At 44.0% G+C, this 22,010-nt stretch overlaps 1 protein-coding gene across 7 annotated transcripts in view; it reads left to right on the plus strand.

Moving 5' to 3' along the window:
• CHST11 (carbohydrate sulfotransferase 11) overlaps nucleotides 1–21,531 on the plus strand; it is a 199,226-nt gene extending 177,695 nt beyond the window's left edge. For 6 of the 7 annotated variants that reach the window (XM_083462228.1, XM_083462229.1, XM_083462230.1 and 3 more), the window contains one exon: nucleotides 20,087–21,531. In XM_083462228.1, coding sequence (XP_083318354.1) covers nucleotides 20,087–20,941 — 855 coding nt within the window. In that variant the 3' untranslated portion in view covers nucleotides 20,942–21,531. Of the gene's footprint in view, nucleotides 1–15,840; nucleotides 15,965–20,086 lie in introns of those variants that run through there. The other variant, XM_083462232.1, reaches the window with a different exon arrangement.
• Nucleotides 21,532–22,010: the final 479 nt, after the last annotated feature.

A 22,010-nucleotide genomic window follows, 5' to 3' on the forward strand; every position in this document is an offset into this window, starting at 1 on the left:
AGATCTGGTTGAAGCCATATTCCTATGTTCCCCTTCCTCTTCACAACCCCATTGGCCCCACAGGTGGTCTCTCCAAGGCCAAATTAGGGAGAAGGGCCATAACTCAGTGGAAGAGCATCTGACTTGCATGAGGTTCTATCCCTGGCATCTCCAGGTCTTAATGAGCTGCCTTCCTTGACTGCCATCCTTGCCAGCAGCTACCAATGGCAAGATTCCAAGGGCTGTATACTAGTGGTGGGTGTGGCCACACAAATGGGCAAGCTTTTGAGGGCCATATACCAGTGAGAGGTGTGGCCTAGAGGGTGTGGCTTGGGTACAGTCCAATTGAAGAGGCCTGGAGGGCCACGTTGACACACACACACCCGGCCTGGGATTCCCCATTCCTGCTCTAAAGGCGCTGGTCGCTGTTTTCCCTCACCTGAAGTCAAAGGTCATATAGTCCAAGGAGAGGTTTACCACTTTGTCTGCTGTTTCTGAGAATGAGTCCATAGTCTACGAGTGGCAGAGAGAGTGCATATGAGTTCAGGCTTCACAGGGACCAAAGATGGTTGACTTTTCGTGTCGAGGAAGAAAGCTCACCCAGGGCTTCTTAACCTACTGAGCTCCACGGGAATCTTGCTATTGATTTCAGCAGGTGTACGAACAAGGTTTTTAGATCTCTTCTCCATTCTGTATTTTGACACAGTTCTTCTGAAGAGACACTCCTCAGAGGAGAACTAGTTCCGTGCTAGAACAACACTGAGCGGCAGGATTGCCTGTCTGCCTTCACCCAAGCGATTTTCACTCTGAGATATTTGTGTCATTTATTCCTTTAAATAAGTCTTTTGAGGGTGGTGGTTGTTGTTTTTTGCATGTCACAAATATTAATTCCCCCAAATATCCCAACCTGTCACTCCGTGGTTCATGTTCCCCACAGAATTTTCAACTTCCCTCCCTCTCCCTACCACAGATGTCGCTCAGTGCTGTCAAAAGCTTGTGTGCTTTTGAAAGCTAAAGCCTGCTCAGTTCCAGAATGCACTTGCAATATTTAACTTGCTTTCTATGTATATCATCTATTGGCCTCTTAGTGATCCATCCCTTTCATGTTATCGTGCTCCAGCCTTCCCTTGAAGGTACTTTATGCACTTGCTGCTTCAGAGACTACTCTGGGGGCTTCATTATTAGCTAAGCCAAGCCTTTCAATCTGTTTCTGTGCATCAATGGATTCTTCATCTTCTTCTTTTTTAATGAACATATGTTATCAGAATGCTGTGGAAGTCACTTTATAAACTGCCATTAAACTCACTCTCTGGCAACTTATTGTTATTATTTCACCATTTATCTGCAGCTTGAAGTATTATCGCCCTGCATTTGCCTATTTTTAATGTGCAACGTGCACGAGATGTTCCATGCTACAGTGTTCTGTCATTGGCTGAGACTTTTATATCCTTGGGTTAAGTGCATATTTAAACACTTCAGGGAGTAACTGGCTAAGCCTGGAGCACCACAGAGAGGAATCTGGTATTACAATCTGTGGCCAAAAAATAAAATTGGGAAAGAAATGCTACTTTGAGATGCATTAATACCAATGTTAGCAACTGTGATCTCTGAGTATTGTTTGTTTGTCTGTTTGTTTTAAAAATGCTTGGGAAACAATATAGAAAACTGGATTTTGCTGTTATGTTTCAGAGAAATGTTTTAGACACAGGGCAGTAGAAAATTCAAAGGGATCAGGCACAGATAATTTTCTTTAGTAGTTCAACTCCATTATACTTTTTCAATTACCATCTATATATCAAGGGGAGCAGAGGTTACAAGAAAAAATAAAGATGGCTCAGCGTTTCCTCATATGACGTAACTTATGTTTTAATAAGTGCAATGTGCCCAACTGTATTATGTTAATTGAAATGGTGTACAAGCAACATTATTTTACATATATGTGCAATATTAATGTGCAAATTAATTGCAGCTTCCTAGTTCATGATAAATATGCTTTGTTAACTCTCTGGACCTTTTGCCAAATTTTGCATATGCAGAGGTGTAGTGCATAGAATAAATGGGTGGCGGTCATGTTGCTGTGCTCCTCTGGCTAACGTGTCCATTTCATGTTGCTTCATTTTGAGAAGGCTGGAGATAAACTAGAGAGGAATACAAAGGATATTAACCTAAAGAAGGTGAAGAGACTTAAGATGCAACCCTAAGCACGCTTATTAGAACATAGTGGGGCTTTCTTCTGAGTAAACATGTATTGCAGGAATGGGAAAATGCTGGCCTGCAGATCAGTTGTAGCTTGTGGCACCTTCTCATTTAGCCCACAGCCTTCTCACTTCCCTCCCTCCCCCCATCAAAAATCTTAGGGTAGATTTTGGTTCAATATCAGAGGGAGCAATTCTGGCAGTTGCATAAAAGAGAGGTTTGCCTAGAGAACATTGGTAACAAGGATTTTATTTTCAGTGTATTCCAGTCGTTTATATACTGCTGGACACCAAAGTTTCTAAGTGATACACATTAAGATAACAAAACAAAAAAACAAACCACACATGCAGGTTAACATCAATTAAAATTAATAATAAACACAGAAACTTACTTAAAATGCCTACTGAAATAGAAAGGTCTTCATTAGGTGCCTGAAGCTCAACAGGGAGGAGGCCTGTCTGATCTCAGCTGGGAGGGAGTTCTGCAATGCTGAATGCACAGCTCACAATGAATATGAGCCATGCATTTGAACAATGGGGGACCACCAACAGAGACTCCCCGAAAGATCCCAGTGACGGGACAAGAATATAAGGAATCAGGTGGTCCTTAATGTATAGGGGCCATGTAAATTGATATAAGAACCTGGAACTTTTGCATGTAATTAATTGGTTTGGTCCTGATTAAACCTGCCTGGGTAATGCTCAGATTAGGTAGCTCTGTAGTTTTCTAACTCTGATCAAATCTTAATAACAAGGGGCTGGGCACTGATAACTAATGAAGCTCTAGGTCTCTCCCCCCCCCCCCCCCCGTCTTCTGTGGTCACATCCACACCATACATCTAAAGAACATGGATTTCCCTAAGAATTTGTTTATCCCTCATAGGGTCACAATACTCAGCAGTCCTTAACAAACTACACTTCACAGAATTATTTGGGGGAAGCCGTGTGGTTGATGTATGGCATGGATGTAAAACTGTAACATTCAGCACTGGGGAGAGTTGGGGATATTTGATGCAAGAGACAGGCCAAGACAATGTGCTGCCCCTAAAGTCTGCTGGTAGGATTGTTGGTTTGATCCTGTATAGTAGGTGTTGTGTCCTCAGATGAAGGGGCAGGTATTTGCACTGGTCAGCTGTACATGCCAAATTGGTTAGTAACTCATTCCTCAGTCAGCCACTGAAAAACAGTTTTCTTTGCAATTAATACTGGCTCCTTTGGCCGCATTTTGGTCCTACTGACCAACATAATAATAATAATAATAATAATAATAATAATAATAATAATAATTTATTATTTATACCCCGCCCATCTGGCTGGGCTTCCCCAGCCACTCTGGGCGGCTTCCAAAAGAATATTAAAATACTATAATACATCAAACATTAAAAGCTTCCCGAAACAGGGCTGCCTTCAGATGTCTTCTAAAAGCCTGGTAGTTGTTGTTCTCTTTGACATCTGGTGGGAGGGTGTTCCACAGGGAAGGCGCCACTACCGAGAAGGCCCTCTGCCTGGTTCCCTGTAACTTGGCTTCTCGCAGTGAGGGAACTGCCAGAAGGCCCTCGGTACTGGACCTCAGTGTCCGGGTAGAACGATAGGGGTGGAGACGCTCCTTCAGATATACTGGACCAAGGCCATTTAGGGCTTTAAAGGTCAGCACCAACACTTTGAATTGTGCTCGGAAACGTACTGGGAGCCAATGTAGGTCTTTCAAGACCGGTGTTATGTGGTCTCTGCGGCCGCTCCCAGTCACCAGTCTAGCTGCCGCGTTCTGGATTAGTTGTAGTTTCCGGGTCACCTTCAAAGGTAGCTCCACGTAGAGCACATTGCAGTAATCCAAGCGGGAGATAACCAGAGCATGCACCACTCTGGCGAGGCAGTCCGCAGGCACATAGGGTCTCAGCCTGCGTACCAGATGGAGCTGGTAAACAGCTGCCCTGGATACAGATTTGACCTGTGCCTCCATGGACAGCTGTGAGTCCAAATTGACTCCCAGGCTGCGCACCTGGTCCTTCAGGGGCGCAGTTACCCCATTCAGGACCAGGGAATCCTCCACACCTGCCCGCCTCCTGTCCCCCCAAAACAGTACTTCTGTCTTGTCAGGATTCAACCTCAATCTGTTAGCCGCCATCCAACCTCCAACCGCCTCCAGGCACTCACACAGGACCTTCACTGCCTTCACTGGTTCTGATTTGAAAGCGAGGTAGAGCTGGGTATCATCCGCATACTGATGAACACCCAGCCCAAATCCCCTGATGATCTCTCCCAGCGGCTTCATGTAGATGTTGAAAAGCATGGGGGAGAGGACGGAACCCTGAGGCACCCCACAAGTGAGGGCCCAGGGGTCTGAACACTCATCCCCCACCACCACTTTCTGAACACGGCCCAGGAGGAAGGAGCGGAACCACTGTATAACAGTGCCCCCAGCTCCCAACCCCTCTAGACGGTCCAGAAGGATGTTATGGTCGATGGTATCAAACGCCACTGAGAGATCCAGCAGAACTAGGAAACAGCTCTCACCTTTGTCCCTAGCCCGCCGGAGATCATCAACCAGTGCGACCAAGGCAGTTTCAGTCCTAGCAACTGAACCCTCCTTGTATCTCCTCTGCAGTATTGTTCCAGAGAAACAACCTGGAAGCCTTGCATTAAATTGGCATTTGGTTAACTCGGCCTGGGATGTTCTCCCACCATCCCTCTAGAAGTCTGTTTCATTGGGGAACTTGCAATCTTCGCTTTGGAGCAGCCTCCCCCAACTTGGTACCCACCAGCTGTTTTAGACTGCAGCTCCCATCCGCCTCTGCTGATACGATTGTGGGAGATGCAATCCAGAACGTTTAGACTGGGGGAGGCTGTTTCAGAGTAAGCAAACACGGTAATTGCTTTTAAATTTGCCTGGAAAAGGGATTTGTGCTTCTAGGCATGCATCAAACATATAAACCTGCTTGTTTATAACAAAAGCGGTTTGTGCAGATCCGGTGACCTGGCTGCAGATATAGACACTCAAATTCATACAGACAAGTCCACAGAGGAGAGGGCTGTCAGTGGCTGCCAGCACCAAAGACTCTGTCTCCACAGCTGGAGAAATCAATGCTTCTACATATCCGTTGCTTAAAACCACAGGACGGAAGAGTACTCTTCTGCCCAAGTCCTGCTTCCTGGTTTCCCACATGCATCTGGCTGGCCACTGTGAGATGGGCAATGGACTAGATCTGATCCAGCAGGACTCTTCTTGTTTTCTTATCTTCTTTTGCTTGACCAGTGGAGCCTAATCCTGTAGGACAAATGGGGTGCTGCCCCATCAACCTCGGCCTTCCCCACCTGCCTTCCTTCTTATAGACAGTCCTGGGGGTGGCACTGCCTGCAAGCTTCCTCCTCCTTAACCCAAGCATTCCCGTGCAGAGCTGAGCATAGAGGGAGGTGGGCACAAAACTAGAATTAATCTGTTCTGCCTTCCATTGGATCTGACTCCACGTATAATTGACTGGCACCACCTACTGCTGAGCCTTTTGTCCTGCCAATCCCAAAGGGTACCAGCTGCCACTGGATGCTCCTGATAAATAATATGAGGTTTGAAACATGAGAGGTTTGGTCTCTATTCCCTTCCCCCCTTCACCTGCCTTAGTGGTGCCCTAGAGGATGTTTTCAAAGTTCGTAGAGTAGTGTCATCATATAACCCTTTACAGAGGTCAATTCAGGCAGAATGAAGACCTGGCGGGGGTGGCATTGTGGTGGAAGGTTTGACTTCCTGATCCATCTGCATTCATTTGAACTTTAGAAGCTGGCCTATCAGGGTTTCCAATCATGTGGAGGGGCCCCTTTGCATTTGAAGGTGTGTGAGCAAGATATGTGTGGCGATCACAAAGGGACGTTTCACCGTCTACTGATCCCTGTGCCACCACTTTATTTCTCGCTGCCACCACCCAGGCCCTACCTGGTACAATACTGAGTCCAGTCAGGGTTAAATTGGAACATAAACTTCTGTTTATTTATTGCAGTTTAACAATCGTGTGGTTTCATAAACGGTAACGGTCAATTACAGTCATGGGGTGCCTATCCAGACCTATAGCTTCCACTACCTGCTCTGACTCACTAAACCACCTGTCAGATATTGACTTGTCTTCCTAGCTCCTAACTGTTCCTGACTCAGCTTATTTTGCTACACTAACTCACCTTACCCACAGACTCTATCCCCATTCACTCCCACTCCAACCAACCTCCCAACAAACTCCTCCTTTCACCCCTCCCAGAGCTGGTTTTATAGTCCCTCTGACTCCACCCCCCTGGGTCCTGATTGGGTAACCTGTTTAACTATTTCACCTCCAGCACTCTCATATGTTAACGTCACAATATGAGCGAACAGAAATGGGTTGACACAGAGGCTTCTGCCCTCCCCTTACATGAGCCACAGATTTTCAGGGTCAGAATCTAGCTTTCGTTGCTGGTTCCTGGCAAGAGGGCACACTAAGGACTAGTAGCTTAAGCACATCTAGGGCGATTACCACCCACCACTGCTCTTACGAATAGCCACTGTGCTTATTTTTTGTACATTTGCACTTTAATTGAATTTAGACTGTTGGGACATAGAAAGCTGCCTTGTACTGAATCAAAGCATTGGTCCATGTCACTCATGATGGCCAACACAGACTGGCAGCGGCTCTCCAAGGTTTCTGAGCATTCCCAGCCCCATCTGGAGATGCTGGGGCTTGAACCTGGGACTTTTCTCTCTCTGCATTCCCATGTATATATACCTGCCAACTAGAAAATTGCTTGTGTTTGCTTAATTACATAGCATGCCGCTACATTTCTTGTTTTTCTTTAGATAATTACAGATCTGCTGGTCATGATGGGGAGAGTGAAGAGCTAAGCCTCCCTCACAGAAGCACGGCCTTCTCAGCGGGAATCAGGCTCCCTAGCACCTGTAATCATTTAAAGAAAAAACAATATGTGTGGCTATATACTGCATATTAAGTGAATGTTTAGTCTGGCACTGCAGTGGAAGAAGTGGACTCTACAAAAGCCAATGCATTACTATGTTTGTTAGTATGAATGTAAGGAGGCAGCAGTTTTCATCCCACCCTGACGCTGCCACAATCAGTGCTGTTTCTGTTGCACTACAGTTCAGCTTCTGCTAAAACCTATGTTATTGATCTTGCTATCTGCTGTGACCTAAACAAACTCAATCATGTAATTTATTACGTAATTAATTTAAATGTATTTTAGTGAAAGGGAAACATCAAAAGTAGTGTTGAAAATAATGTAATTATTTATGTAATGTTTGCTGACTAAAAGAACTCCATATTTGCTTGTGTGATTTCTGTTCCTGACCTTGGGCAAACATATGAATTGTGGCAAGTTCTGATCCCATTTCCGTTTCTGATGGAATTCTCCAACATCCCTGTTTGTTAGCCTTTAACGTACCACAATACTTTTTTCTTGTTTTGCGCAGGAATTGCAACCACAAAATATTCATATTTAGCTGTCCTTGCTACAGCACCTGTACTTTTCCTTCTTTCCCCCTTTTCTCCCTGAGCGTTGTGGGGCATCTGGTCCAGATGGAGACTCTAAACAAATGACAGGGAACTAAACTGGTGACTTGCAGCTCGTAAAATGCAGTGGTAGCCGAAGGAAGGGTTAATACCAAATGGGAAGCAAGCGTCTCCTTTTTCCGTGCTTGAACTTGCCGTCTGCTGGCTGTCTTTCTGAATGTTCAGCTGAGCATGGCAGGGATTCTGTGCTCCCAGCAATGGGGCAATCTCGCCTGCCATTTCTGTCCACTCATGCCTCTCTGCCCATCTCCCCATGGCAGATTCAGGCAAGAAAAACACAAATGATTAAAAGCAAAGCAGGAGCAGATGTTCCGCATCAGGTTTAAAACAGGACTGCAGTAGCTACATTATCTTAATCCTCCAAGTAGGATATGTGCTCTGGGGCATGTTCCTATGATTTGTGTTTAACATTCTGGCCTTGCCTCTGTATACAAATGTTTGCTTCCTTTTTTTGCTTTTCGGCGGCTCAAAGCTCAGATGGAAGTCAAATGTTACTGAGTTCATGCTTCCCCTGGGGGATTGAAATAAGGAGTTTGAAATAAAAGAAAAACAACGGATCACGTACTTTGAAATTAGTTTGCTGTGATGTAGATCTTTCTAACTTTTATTTTGTTTTTATTTTTTTGAGAAGCAGCACATGGGGATTTTGATGTGGCCAAAAGCCAATTGCTTTGGTGAAGAAACAGCTATGATTAGGGGTCGCATGAATATTTCACAGGGGTGCATGTCTCAAAATGCAACACAGCCTGCCCCACACAATACTCGAATACAGTGGTTCCTATTTGATTTGGGTAACTGTTGTTCATATCCCCCCCCTTCCAGTATTACCATACCCTATACTTTCTGCTCTTCCCCCAAACAATTTTTTTAAGCCTTTGTTTGGGTTTGTTCTGCAAGACCAATTATGATGGTGCAATTTGCTGGCATGTGACTGAATCCCACCAAAATATAGCAACTGTCTAGAAGCCCCCTTAATTTCCCCCTGTCTTTGCCTTAAAAAAAAATAGGGTGAAACTCTGGGGTACTGTTACACACATTAATGTGTGAAATCTGAAAATTGCCCCAGAGTTAGCACTACAGCTTTAGCCAAACACCTGCTGTCTGAATAGACCACAGTACCTGAATTTCAGCTCTGCTAGTTCTTAGGTTTCTCTGTTTTTGTTGTAAAGATTTAATTTTCCTGGAAAACTGATTTTAGCAAGGCTGCTATAGATTAGATGGTCATAACTAAAACAACATAAAGCAGGACATTTCAGTACAAAGTAATTCTAATGAGCTTTACAGAAAATGCTAAATCAGTTTCAGTTCAAAATAATGGTTTTGAATCTGAAATTTTGTTTTGTGTATGGGAAAAGGGACATTTTAATTAAACAGACAAAGGACTGACAAGGGTGTTGCCTATAATATATATATTTTTTTAAAAAAAGGAAAACCTTGAGGATGAAAATGAGCAACTGACTCTAATGAGAAGACATCCGACTATCAATTTCTCCCTTTCATGTCATTTGAAATATGACTTCCTGGTAGCTGAAGGCTCATACATTACCTATTACATGCACATGGTTTTCATTTTACATTTCAGTTTCCTATTATCATCATTGCTAGTTGAAGGGAGAAAATAAGCACCTTCCCCTGTGGAAAACAAAACCATGTCAAAAGAAGAAAGCGGGGGGGGGGCGGTGAGGAGAGAGCTGCAGAATGGAACCCTCTTCCAGATGTGTGTAAATTACATGTGAGCCGAATCTTCTAAGTAGTACCTTTCGGAGGTCATAATAATTGAAAAGCAGCACGGGGGAGGTTTTGACCCCAAGATGATCATTTCAGTTGCATGGAAAGAGCAGATGCAGATGCCGCTCTTTCCAAGCAGAACACATTCCACACCATGTGACCAAGGAAGGCAAAGACTTGTTCTCTGCTGCTTCAGAGGACAGGAATAGATCTGTCAGGATGTAGCTGCAGGTGGGTACATTTCAAGGGGAAACTAGGGAGAAATGCCTTACGGGTAAGAGCGGCTTGACAATAGAGCCAATTGCCTAGAGGGGTCGTGGGCTCCCTGGAGGACTTCAAGCAGAGCTTGACAGCCATCTCCTTGAGATACTCCTGCTCTAGATTCCCTGCATTGGGCCCAGGTTGAACTACAGAAGCTATGACAGAAGTAGGGGTCTGCAGGGTTCTTCTCACTGGATATGCATCCTTCTTGTCCTGTGCTGTCCACCTCCTGCGGCAATTCGACTTGAAAACAGCTTCTCGTTGGCCTAACTGCCGCATGGTTTGTGTGAGTGAGCAATCTTCAAGCCTAATTGCTGGGGACGGGGGAGATGACTGAGTATGTGAGTGAGTGTGATAATGAGTTTTGGTTATCTGTGATCATGGATCCCACGAGGTTGATAAAACACTGACAAACCTAGCTTTCGTCCCTCATTTTAGAAAATGGCAGCAAAAACCTGGAATCAGGACGGAGCTCGATGTTGTGAGACCAGTGCTTTTTAAAAAACCAGTTTGGGATGAAGACTGCTGTACCATAAAAAAGAGGTTTTGCAGTGCTTTCATCTCCTGCCTCGTGTGTCTGGCTTCACAACTGAACTAGCGGGTGGGCATCCCAGCATGGTGCACACTGGTTAAAGCTTTCAGCGGTGGACCACTCTGCACAAGTGCTCCCTCGCTGATTGCTCCACCTGGGGAAAGTTAACAAAGCACACTTTAGCTGGGTGCCTGAGACAGGATGAGTCTCAGTCCTACAGAAGCTGAGCATTTCATCCACCTTCCCCAGATTCTGAATCAGGCAGAAGCAGCAGTACACAAGGATGGTAGCTTGAACCAGCATCCACTTTGCCAGTATGGTCATCTGTCAGTTTGTTTGTGAAACTAGGAAGCACCCATTATGAAACCTTTGCTCTGTTAATCTTTTTTAAATTTTGCCTCTGCCTTCCCTCTAAGCCTTTGAGGGAAGACAAACATAAAATTAGAGATGGTTCTGGGGAAAGGAGAAGGCAGTTATGCTAGATAAATGGTTAATACATTCAGAATTGTTCCAGAGATTGCACCTCTCTCAGCTGACATACAAACACACATGTACAGTGAAGACGGAAGAGGAGGAGGAGGAGGAGGAGGAGGAGGAGGAGGAGGAGGAGGAGGAGAATTAAGGCAGGAATCCTGCCACAGCCATCCCTGGGTGGGCTCGAACCACCAACCTTCTGATTAACAGTCAGAAGCACTGAGCCATTGTGCCACAGAAGAAGCAGCAGCACAGTGTCCTGCCTTTCAAGAGATTAGTTCATGCGTTGTATCTTGCCCCCAGAGTCCTTACTATCTTGCCTTTTCTTACTCCCTTCCCATTGCCCACACACCCTACTGATCTCCTTGATTCTTATGCTGCTTTGGCTATGGACCTTATAACCTTATAACTCAGACCTTAGTGCTAGAAGCCATTGTGAGCAGCAAGTTGGTATAACATCAGGCCTGTGGGCTGGCTGTATGTCAATGAGTTGACTGATTTGCCCTACAATTTAATCTCATAAGACTAGCAGACTGCTCCAAGGTTTGCATGTTGGGCAGGCAAAGAGGGGTGTTCTTGCTGGCAGATACCTGCCTGACAAAGGAGACATGAAGCTTCCTGGCTTTCCCTTTCTTGTTGGGGATCTTTTGTGTACCAGGTGGGACAGGAGATCTGACAAGTTTGCAGAAGCAACAAAAAGCGGAACTGGCATCTTCAAGCAGATCAACAGAGTGAAACAATTAGGGCCTGGCAAGTGTTCAGAACTGATGAAAGGGTTGTAATGCAAGGCAGATAGTGACTGTCTGCAACTGGAAATAGACTAATGAGCAAATACAAAGGGGGGAGCTAACAAGAAGCTTCTTGAATAAAATCAGCACTCGAAGGAGACTCTCCTTGAAGGTAGAAAGAGGACTTTTCAAGAAAGAGGTCCACCAATGCCTTACAGCAAATTTTGATGTAGAGTTCTCCCTTCAAATTAGGTTAGGCAAACCAGGGAGGTTTCCCAATAAGTAGGAGGTCATTGTGTCATTTCATTCCTGTTTTGAGCATTCATTCTCAGGTCCAGAGATCTGGTAGGACTCTGGCTTCAGGCTGCACCCCTTACCAGGCCATGCCTCTCACCAGCTTAGCTTCATATTGCCCTTGAGTGTTTCGACTTATCTGTAATGTGTCCTTGGACTCTGCTAATGCCACTTGCTAGTCAGGTTGGAGGAAGCCAAATCAAGTGTATCGTCAGGGGCGGGGGAAGAATAGTACCACAATGTATGGGTTCAGTGTACTCTACTGTACATTAAGAGTCATGTCCATTGCTTTGTCCACTTTTGGCTCTGACACAACCCACAATTGGCCTGCAGCTCCTAGAAGTTTGCCTATTAGGCCTTCAGAGTAACAAAGATTTCTCAACTGTGACACAGAAAATCAGGAAAGCCAAATCATCTATTGGCAGCTGTGTACCCATGGACTTGCTGTCAAAATATGATTTGCATGACCATTGTTTTAACTTGGGTGGTGATGTAATGAAGCCACTGCAAGTGACGTTTATAGCACAGAGACTGATCGTAGCTCATACTCCAGTTGTATTGAGGGTGCAAGTGGAAGAAGCTCCAAAATGTAGATTCAGCCTAGTGGTGATGATTACTGTGCCATCTTGAGCTTTGTTGGAGGTGGGTAACAAGCATTTCCAGGACTGGTTTCCATCATTAAAAATGAAAAGTAACCTAGTGATGACTTTACCCCATAACTATCCCATAAAAATAGCCTTGTAAACTGCCCCTGATGCCTCAGCCATGCATATGTTTTCAGATTCATGCATCACCTTGATTTAGGGGCTTGCAAGTCGCTTCAGAACTGTAGCCTTTGATGACTTTGAGGATAACATTGGTTGTCGTTTTAACAAACGAAAGCAATAAGCCTCTGCGCGTTCATCTCATCTGCCTGGACCTTGTTATTGGTGTCGCTTTGTGGGGGCTTGCTGGAAATGTGCTGAGCAGTGGCAGTGGGCCATAAATTCTGCAGATGCTCTGGTTTTCTGAAGATTGGTCTCTGATGCTTACAAAAATGTTTATTGAGCACACTGATGCAATCTGCTCATTCATAGCATAATACATTAGCCTTATTGCAATGCTGTTTTAGCCTAAAAGGATTTGCTGGCAAGCCATATTGTAATTAAATTTTAACGTAGCTACTAGTGTTGAATGTGGGGGGTGTTAGTGAGGGTCTCGAGATATATCTGTAGGGAGGTGCAAAAAGCAAGATGTTGCTGTCTGGCTCCCAATTTTCTGCCATTAAGCCTATGAATAAAGGGTATCCTAGGTCAATTACCTCCCATGCACATTAGTGAGTGGCAGTTACAAATGGGAATAGAAGAGTCTTGCTCTTCCAAGATCAAGGTTAAATGAAACCTCAGCATGAGCGAAGAACAAGTTCTCAGAGGGCAGCTGTAAATAAATTAGATTCCAGCAGCTGCGTGGAAATTGCACAGGATTCTATTTGAAATCGAATTAAAAATACAGGCAACAAAATGCAGCATAACAATACAACAAGATTACTAATTAAGCTGGAAAGGAAACTCACTGATTGTAGCTCACGGGTAAGTTTGCAAGACAATTAGAGTAAAATAAGCTAAGTCTAGGATGACTAACCTGTGGCCCTCCAGATGTTGTTTAGACTCTAGAAGATCCCATCATCCCTGACCTTTGCTCATGCTGGCTGGGGTGATGGGAGCTAGAGAAGCTGGTGCACATTCCCTTATCTGGCTTCTGATTTTTTAAAGAGATTTGGAAATTTGCTGCCAAGGAGTGTGGTGGAGTCTCCTTCTTTGGAGGTCTTTAAGCAGAGGCTTGACAACCATATGTCAGGAGTGCTCTGATGGTGTTTCCTGCTTGGCAGGGGGTTGGACTCGATGGCCCTTGTGGTCTCTTCCAACTCTATGATTCTATGATTCTATGACTGCTGCATCTGTACCATCCTTTGGGGAATTCCTAGACCAGTGCTGGATGGCCTCATGGACAATTGGTGCAGGTGTTGAAACCCTTCAGACTATGAGAAGGAGCCACATGATCATGGAGAGTTTCTACAGAAAACCACCTCCCAAGCATGCAAACTAAATTTCTTTGCAAATGTGGGGGGAACTGGGTGAATAGTGAAAGGTTTCTTGCATCACAAAACATGTCCAACTGTTTAAAACACTCATTTTTAATGAAAAATATTGTTAGAGAACCACACAGAGAGAAAGAAAAGTCCTACAAATAACTTTTGGTATGGTCTTTAGTGAGCTAACACAGTTAATAGGCTATATATTGCAATTGACATCCAAAGTCCATGATGTCCTCCAACACTGTGGGAAACATAACTAGATATTCTTTTTCAATTTTGAGAGGCATTTGTAAATGTCAAGAGACTTTAAAAAACAACAGCTTCCTATACATCTACTTAATAAATGGGGCTGAGTTGGGTAATTAATTAGGCATCCTGCCTTCTGTGAGTCACATGAAGAAATTGTTGCTAAGTTGATCTTCATAAAAAAGAGATTATAAAATAGTGTGGTGGTGTTGTTTTGCAGCCAGCCAACATGTACCAATGCAAGCATGCAAACTTTGGACTTCCAGTGTACATTTACATAGGAAGAAATGAAAAGATTGAATTTAGAGTCACTATCAAAATTCCGCCCAGACAAAAATTCAAAGTGAATGTGGGGGTGGGCGTCCCCCAGCCCCCAGACAAAACATCTGAGGAATTTTGATGGATAAAGGCTGCTCATCAGGCTAGCAATGTTTTTAAAAGGGAGTAGGATAATACATTCATAGCTGAAGTGGAATACATTCTGCGCCACTTCTCCTCAGCCCCAACTTCACCATTTTTGTCTGAAGAAGTTGAGAAGTTTATTCCTTAAGTAGATTGGTTCAGCAAGGCCAAAGTCCTTCACATACACAGAGCTCTTTCAGGACTCTTGTTGCTTAAGTTTAGTTTTTGTTTTTATCCTCAATTTTTAAAATTGCATTGTATGCTTTGTGGGTTTTTTTAAATAGTATTTATTAAAGTTTTAAGTTTACAAAAAGACAAAAGAAAAAACACCAAATTAAACAATAACAATAACAAAACCAATACATCACAATAAAAAACAGAAAAATAAAAACAATTAAAAACAAAAGAAAAAAAGAAAAAAGAAGGAAAAACAGATCGAACCTTCCCATAACTTATCTTTCATTTGCTTGTTTCCCTGACCTCCTCACACCTCCCTTTTTTGTATTCTAAGTCAATTATCCATTGTAGGTGCTTCAAGCTTATTAAACCACCTTTGTGTGTCTTTCGGCAAACATCCATGTTGCTGCTTGCCATGCACTGAAAAATACAGTGGTACCTCAGGTTACATACGCTTCAGGTTACATACGCTTCAGGTTACAGACTCCGCTAACCCAGAAATAGTATCTCGGGTTAAGAACTTTGCTTCAGGATAAGAACAGAAATCATGCTCCGGCGGAGTGGCAGCAGCAGGAGGCCCCATTAACTAAAGTGGTGCTACAGGTTAAGAACAGTTTCAGGTTAAGAACAGACCTCCGGAACGGATGAAGTACTTAACCCGAGGTACCACTGTATGCCAAAGCTGAGTTGAAGCAAGTCTTGGTGATGTGAGAGCAATGTCTTCTCCCCACTCCCCAGAATGCATTTCAGGGTGTTTTCAGGGCCCATCCTATTCCTGGAGTTGTAATCCGTTTTAACTTTTTAATTCTAAATTGTTGTAGCGTGCCCTGGGACCTGCTGGTAAAGGGTGAGTAATAGATGTCATTATGGTGGCAATGCTGATGATTTCAGCGCTCCCAAATTGACATTGGCTTGTAGCAACCAGACACATGAACAGGCACGTCCTGATTTAGGTCACCCACAGCATGGCCCCTGGCAAGAATATGTGTTTACTTGCTTGCTCTTCACTATTGCTTCTTGAGTCAATGAGCCTGAATCCCACCGCTACCTATTTTAAGAAATGACATTGACAAACTGGAGCATATTCAGAGAAGGGCAACCAGGCTTGTGGGGCGTCTGGTAAAAAAAGTCCTATGAGAAGCAGTTAAAAGAGCTGGGTAGTTTTGCCAAGAAGTGAATATTAAGGTGAGACATGATAGCTGTCTTTAAATATTTGAAGAGCTGTCACACTGAAGATGGAGCAACTTGTTCCCTGTTGCTCCAGATGGCAGGATAAAAACCAATGGGTGGAAATTGCAGGGAAGCGAGTTTCAGCTGAACGTTTCAGCTCAATGGTAAGAGCTGCTTGGCAGTAGACAAGGTAGGTTCAGGAGCTGGTGGGCTTTTCTTCACTTAAGGTTAGTTAAGAAGAGACTCAAAGCTCTCTGTATCAGGGATGTTGTAGCTGCATCCTATGCCGTAGATCCTGCAGGGGGGGGGTGGGGAAGAGACTGTAGATGGCCTCCAACGCTTCGCTCAACTCTAAGGTAACACCCACATGATAGATTTAAAGCACATAGCTTCCCTCAAAGAATCCTGGGAGCTGTCATTTGTGAAGGATGCTGGGAAGTGTTGCTCTGTGAGGGGTAAACCACAATGCCTGGGATTATTTGAGGGAAGTCATGTGATTTAAATGTGCTATAAATGTAACATGAATAGGACCCATTTTAGATAACCCCTTACCAGGTCCTTTCCAACACTCATTCTGTGAATTTAGAATATCAAGAGATTTAAGGGGAAAAACCCACATTCTCCTTTTAATATTTGTAAACCACTCACTCAGTAGAAAACCTCAAAGCAGTTTACCTATTGACTGCTGAGCAATTTTTACATATTCTGATATCTGTATTCAGTTATCTCCTGGCAAATAACATTTTGCTTCTCTTAAAGCGGCATCTGAGTTGCATTCAACATATGCAGCCAATAATTTAAAAATAAGAGCTACATTAAATTTAATGTTTTGCTATTTTTTTTTCTGAATGAAAGCATGTCATTCGGGCTGGGAGGAGAACTCTGTGATTATAAGTTTATTGACTTAGAGATTGGAAATGTTATTAGTTTCAAGTTCCACTACAGATGGTAGAGATAACAGGGCATATTTTCCACATGACTGGCAATTTTTAGTGGTCAGTATCAACATCTGGTATAGGAAAGCTTCCTCTATTATATGATCTTTAGTCATTCCAGATATTTCAGTTTGTCACAGACAAAGTGTCCTTTGTATCTTCCTCTCATGGTAATTCATACAGATTTTGGAATATTCACGTGTTTATGATAGCCTTCCAACTGTCTTGCAGATTAATCCTGTTCATGTTGTATCCCTGCCTAAAACATACACATATTGCATTAAGTTGAACTGTGCAACTTTCCCTTCAGCCAGAATCCTTCCCTTTCTTCACTTGGTCTAGAAGAAACTCTCATGCGAACCTGTGTTAGGAACCTTGCTAGAGAGCGGAGTAAAATCCAGTTAACAGCCTGGTCTCATCTACAAAGTTGCAAGTTCAGATAGCTAAAAGCTTGCAGAGGTGTGTTCCTGACAATCCACCGTTATGGAAGTTTCTTCCTCTGAGGACTTCCAATAATTGCAAAGTGTCCTAAAATTGCTTTAGCCATCAGATTATTGGTGGATACCATTTAGCAGTGTTTGAAGATGCTGACAATTTACAGCTAAGGCAATAAAACTCATTGACTAGTTAATCAATTAATATGTGACAGAATGTTATGTGTTTGCTCATTTTGTGCGGGGGAGGGGTGGAAGGCCGATGAAAGGAGGACCAAGACAGAGGGAAGGCAGGAGAAACTGTAGCTGCCCTAAGGGGATTGAGGCCTAAGTCATTCAAGGTTGCAGCCTGCAAGCCTGTTAGTTGGCTAGGCATCTGAACCAATCTTGGGGAGGAGAGCATTTTCATTCACAAGGTTCAGTGATACGAGTAAACTTAGTTTCTATTGCAATTCAGGTTAATTCAGGAGACTGGCATGGATTTAGACGCTGCATGAAGAAAAAGGTGTAGCATCCTTGGTGGCTGAGGTGCAGCCCTTGATGTTTAAAGGCCTCACACAGAATGGGTTCAATTTGACCTAAAATTATTCAGATGGCTTGTTGAATGTTCAGAGGGAGAGAGATTACCTGCCCAGAGGGAATAGTGTGTAGCCAGTCCAGAGTGTTTATATCCAGCTAGTGGATCTTTGGATGAAGGATAGTATACTACTACTACTACTACTACTACTACTACTCATCATCATCATCATCTTCTTCATCTTCTTCATCATATTTCTCTTAATCTGCACTATGCCTTATATTGATTATCTGTCTTGAAGATAAATATGGATAAATTATATGACGGTTAGACAACATGGTCCCTTCCAGATATTGTTGGACTACAGCTCCCCTCATCCCTGGCAATGGACCATACTAGCTGGGGCTGATGGGTCTTGTAGTCCAACAACAGCTGGAAAGCACCACATTAGCTACCCTGCTTTAAGCTTTCTCTCTCGCCCCACCAGCACTTTCAATTATGCTGTGATGGCTTGCTGCCTCCCTCCCACTGTCAGCCTGCTTGCCCCTGAGCTGAGGATAAGAAGAGTAAACAAATGAGTCATCTGTCTTTGTCTTAGAGCAGCTTCACACTTTCAGTCCCGTCCCCCCCACACACACAAGGGTGTATCTTAGTCTAGGAATAAAAATACTCAGAACACCACTAATCATAGCTTTCTAACAATGGCTCTAGGATTGATGGGGAGGGATCCTCATGAGAAGATCATGAGACTTGGTGGACTTACCCTGTGGTGGGTTGCAGGCTCTAGTGAACAGCGGAAGGATGTTCCATTGAGTAGTTTCCCACAATGCCCTGGAGCATTCCTGATTTAGTGTTGCTCCAGGGCATTGTGAAAATTTTAAATGCTGGCTCCAAGCCAGGTGAAGCTCATTGGCCCATGAGAAAAGAGGTCTTCAGGATAGGGTAGGGTAGTAGCCCCCCGCCCATCACAACTGCCCAGCCAGGTACTAGTGCCAAGGCAGGCCAGGTACAGAGGGAAAGACTACAAGCAGGCAGTAGGCTGTGATTCTCCTCTCTCACCAGCCCTTGGTAGGGCATAAGGATTGGGTGCCTGATTCTCAAGGTTCCTTCAAGGCTATCAGTAGCTACTAGCCACAATGGCTGTGTTGTACCTCCACTGCCAGAGGCATTAGGCCTCTGAATACCAGTCGCTGGGAATCACAGGTGGGCAGGATGCTGTTGCACTTGTGTCCTGTTTTTGGGCTTCCCACAGGCATCTGGTTGGCCACTGTGTGAACAGGACACTGGACCAGATGGACACTGGACCAGCAGGTTCATCTTACATTCCCATGTCCTGGTTTGAGCCCTGCAGCTCATAATTCTCCCCGTTCTTTGAAAGCGGATGACTCTTTGCATTACTGAATCCTTAATAAATGTATAGCCACAACAAAGGACGTCACTGCAAGGAAGCATTCTTTTGAGTGCTGTACAACAAAAAATACCTGTTAAAAGTCTGTCTGCCCTTGACCTCTTATTGATTTGGTTGGCAATAAGAGGCCAGCATCAATAGCAAAGAAAGAAAGAGAGCTTCAAGAAAGCACTTTTGACTGCCTGTCCTCCTCTGAGAATAGCCGAGGTGTCCACACATTTTATTTCACTTGCCAAGGTCACAGCCAATGAGGAAGCCAAGACAATTAATCCAAGAGTGAGACAGACATCAGCAGCAAGAGTACATACTGTGTTCATTTTCGAAGGCTTTTTGAAACTCTCGGCCTCCTGCTGTGTCTCAGCAGCAAAGGTCAGCCTCAGTTCTGCTCTTCCGTAGAAATGAGTTTGACTGCAGGAGCAGAAAGAACTTCATTTTCTATATATAACTACGAGAGTTAAGATGTTTCAGACAAAGTACACTGAAAATACATTTGGTATTAGGATATACGTGTATCGTTCTTCAATGCTTGAGCGGAATGGAAACCTTGTAAAGTATGTCTGCTTGCATCCAAATTCTTCAGCCTTGGTGATTCTGTGTGACTGACCACTGTCCCTGCAGATCACGCCTATGATAATAGCCAAGATTATGATAGCTAGGGATGGGACCTCCAGATTCTGAGGCATCAGGGGTTGTCTACCTTCTATATTACTATTTTGTGAGCATCCAGCTGGTCACTGTTGGAATGTTGGACAGGATTGACTTTTAATCTTACCCAGGAAGGCAATTCTTATATGCAGGATGTTTTAGCCCAGGGCTGGTCCCTTGCCAGACCACAGTACTAACAAAGACCAGCAAAGGCTCTGCAGCCTTGTGTGTTGCTTTGTTGTTAATACATCAGAGGAATGTGTGTAGGTTTTGGGTTTCTGCCCAAGATGGCAGCAAGTGTTTGCAAACTGTACTGAGTTACCCACTTTTGTTCTTTCTTTACGCAGTTGGAATTATCCAGCACGGCCATCCTTCATCAGATCCGGAGGGATCAAGTCACGGATACATGCCGAGCCAACAGCATGTCTAGCAGGAAACGTCGTGTGCTGACACCCAACGACCTCAAGCATTTGGTGGTTGACGAGGATCATGAGTTGATCTACTGCTACGTCCCCAAAGTGGCCTGCACCAATTGGAAGAGAGTCATGATGGTTTTGAACGGGAGGGGCAAATACAGCGACCCGATGGAGATACCAGCTAACGAAGCCCATGTCTCGTCAAACTTGAAGACGCTCAACCAATACAGCATCCCAGAGATCAACCACCGCTTGAAAAACTACATGAAGTTCCTGTTTGTCCGCGAGCCTTTCGAGAGACTGGTGTCAGCCTACAGAAACAAATTCACCCAGAAGTACAACACCTCCTTTCATAAGAGATATGGAACCAAAATTGTCAAGCGCCAAAGGAAAAATGCGACCCAGGAAGCCCTACATAAAGGCGATGATGTGAAATTTGAGGAGTTTGTGGCTTATCTCATAGACCCTCACACCCAAAGAGAAGAGCCGTTCAATGAACACTGGCAGACTGTATACTCTCTGTGCCATCCCTGCCACATCCATTATGATCTCATAGGGAAATACGAGACACTCGAAGAGGATTCCAACTACATTCTTCAACTTGCAGGAGTAGGAAACTATCTCAAGTTCCCCACCTATGCAAAGTCTACAAGAACTACTGACGAAATGACTACAGAGTTTTTCCAGAACATCAGTTCAGAGCACCAAACACAGCTGTATGAAGTCTACAAACTTGATTTTTTAATGTTCAATTACTCAATGCCAAGCTACCTGAAATTGGAATGAGGCGGAGAGCCAGAGAAAAGGGAGAAAAAGAGGGGGAAAGAATATGAAACCTGTTTTATTTAAGATTTTTATTTGTCACAATTACATATGAAGAATGGGTTATTTTGTAAGTTAATATTTTCTTCTTTTTTTGAATGATGCTGCGAGCAGCATAGTTGGAAATCTATTATTTAAATTGTCGGTAAGAAGGGACAGCTCTGTTTGCAGGGTAAGAAAACTGCGGCGGCTGTAGCTCTAGATGTGACTAGTAACTGCGACACTGTTTGGTCCAGGGTGCGTGGGGGGGGGGTATTATTTGTGTCCTGATGAATTCTTTTCCTTTTGGATTCTTCATAAATCTCAGCCTTTTATGTTATTTATGCTTATTTAAGAACACAATAGATTCCTTGTTAGGAGCCAAGATGCAACACTGTGTGGACAAAGAAAATGTTTCCTGTGCATTCCTTGCAGGAGTTTGTCTCTCTGTCCCTAATGTCATTACTGAATGTTCCACTAGTGAAGAATGTGTGCAAATAATTGGAAACATTGGAACAGGAATGGGTTTAAGGGGCTCAGGGGGACCCTCCCTTGAAATATATATGTCAAAACCTCGTGGTTCTCTGATCTGTAAGACACACTTTTCTGCCGATGATCACACACAGATGAAGGCCCAACGTTTGTCCACAGGGACACAAGGTCGGTAAGGCTTTCACCTTCGAGAATGTATTAAAACATCACACATGTGCAGTTCCAAAATGAAGGGCAAGGGGAAGGAGGAAAAATAGACTGCCTTACTCAGTCTCTCCACCCTTAAAAGGGCCAGTCCAATATTAAGCCAGACACTTCAACCACCTCCCAACCTCCCATTAAAGAAAACTGCAATGAAATGAACGATGCACACAATGAGTCTGATGGGAAAACCAAGTCCTTCGGAGATGGTATGACAGCTGCTTGGCAACCACAACGTCTAATTTGACCCCCACAGTGCTCAGATTTTGTTCTTTCTGCAAGGACCCCCTTGCATGTACAATACTCCTTGCCAAAATAAAAAAATTCCTTCCAGTAGCATCTTAAAGACCAACTAAGTTAG

The sequence above is a fragment of the Podarcis liolepis genome (assembly GCF_965112155.1).
Source record: "Podarcis liolepis genome assembly, chromosome: 10".
Classification (NCBI taxonomy): Eukaryota; Metazoa; Chordata; class Lepidosauria; order Squamata; family Lacertidae; genus Podarcis; species Podarcis liolepis.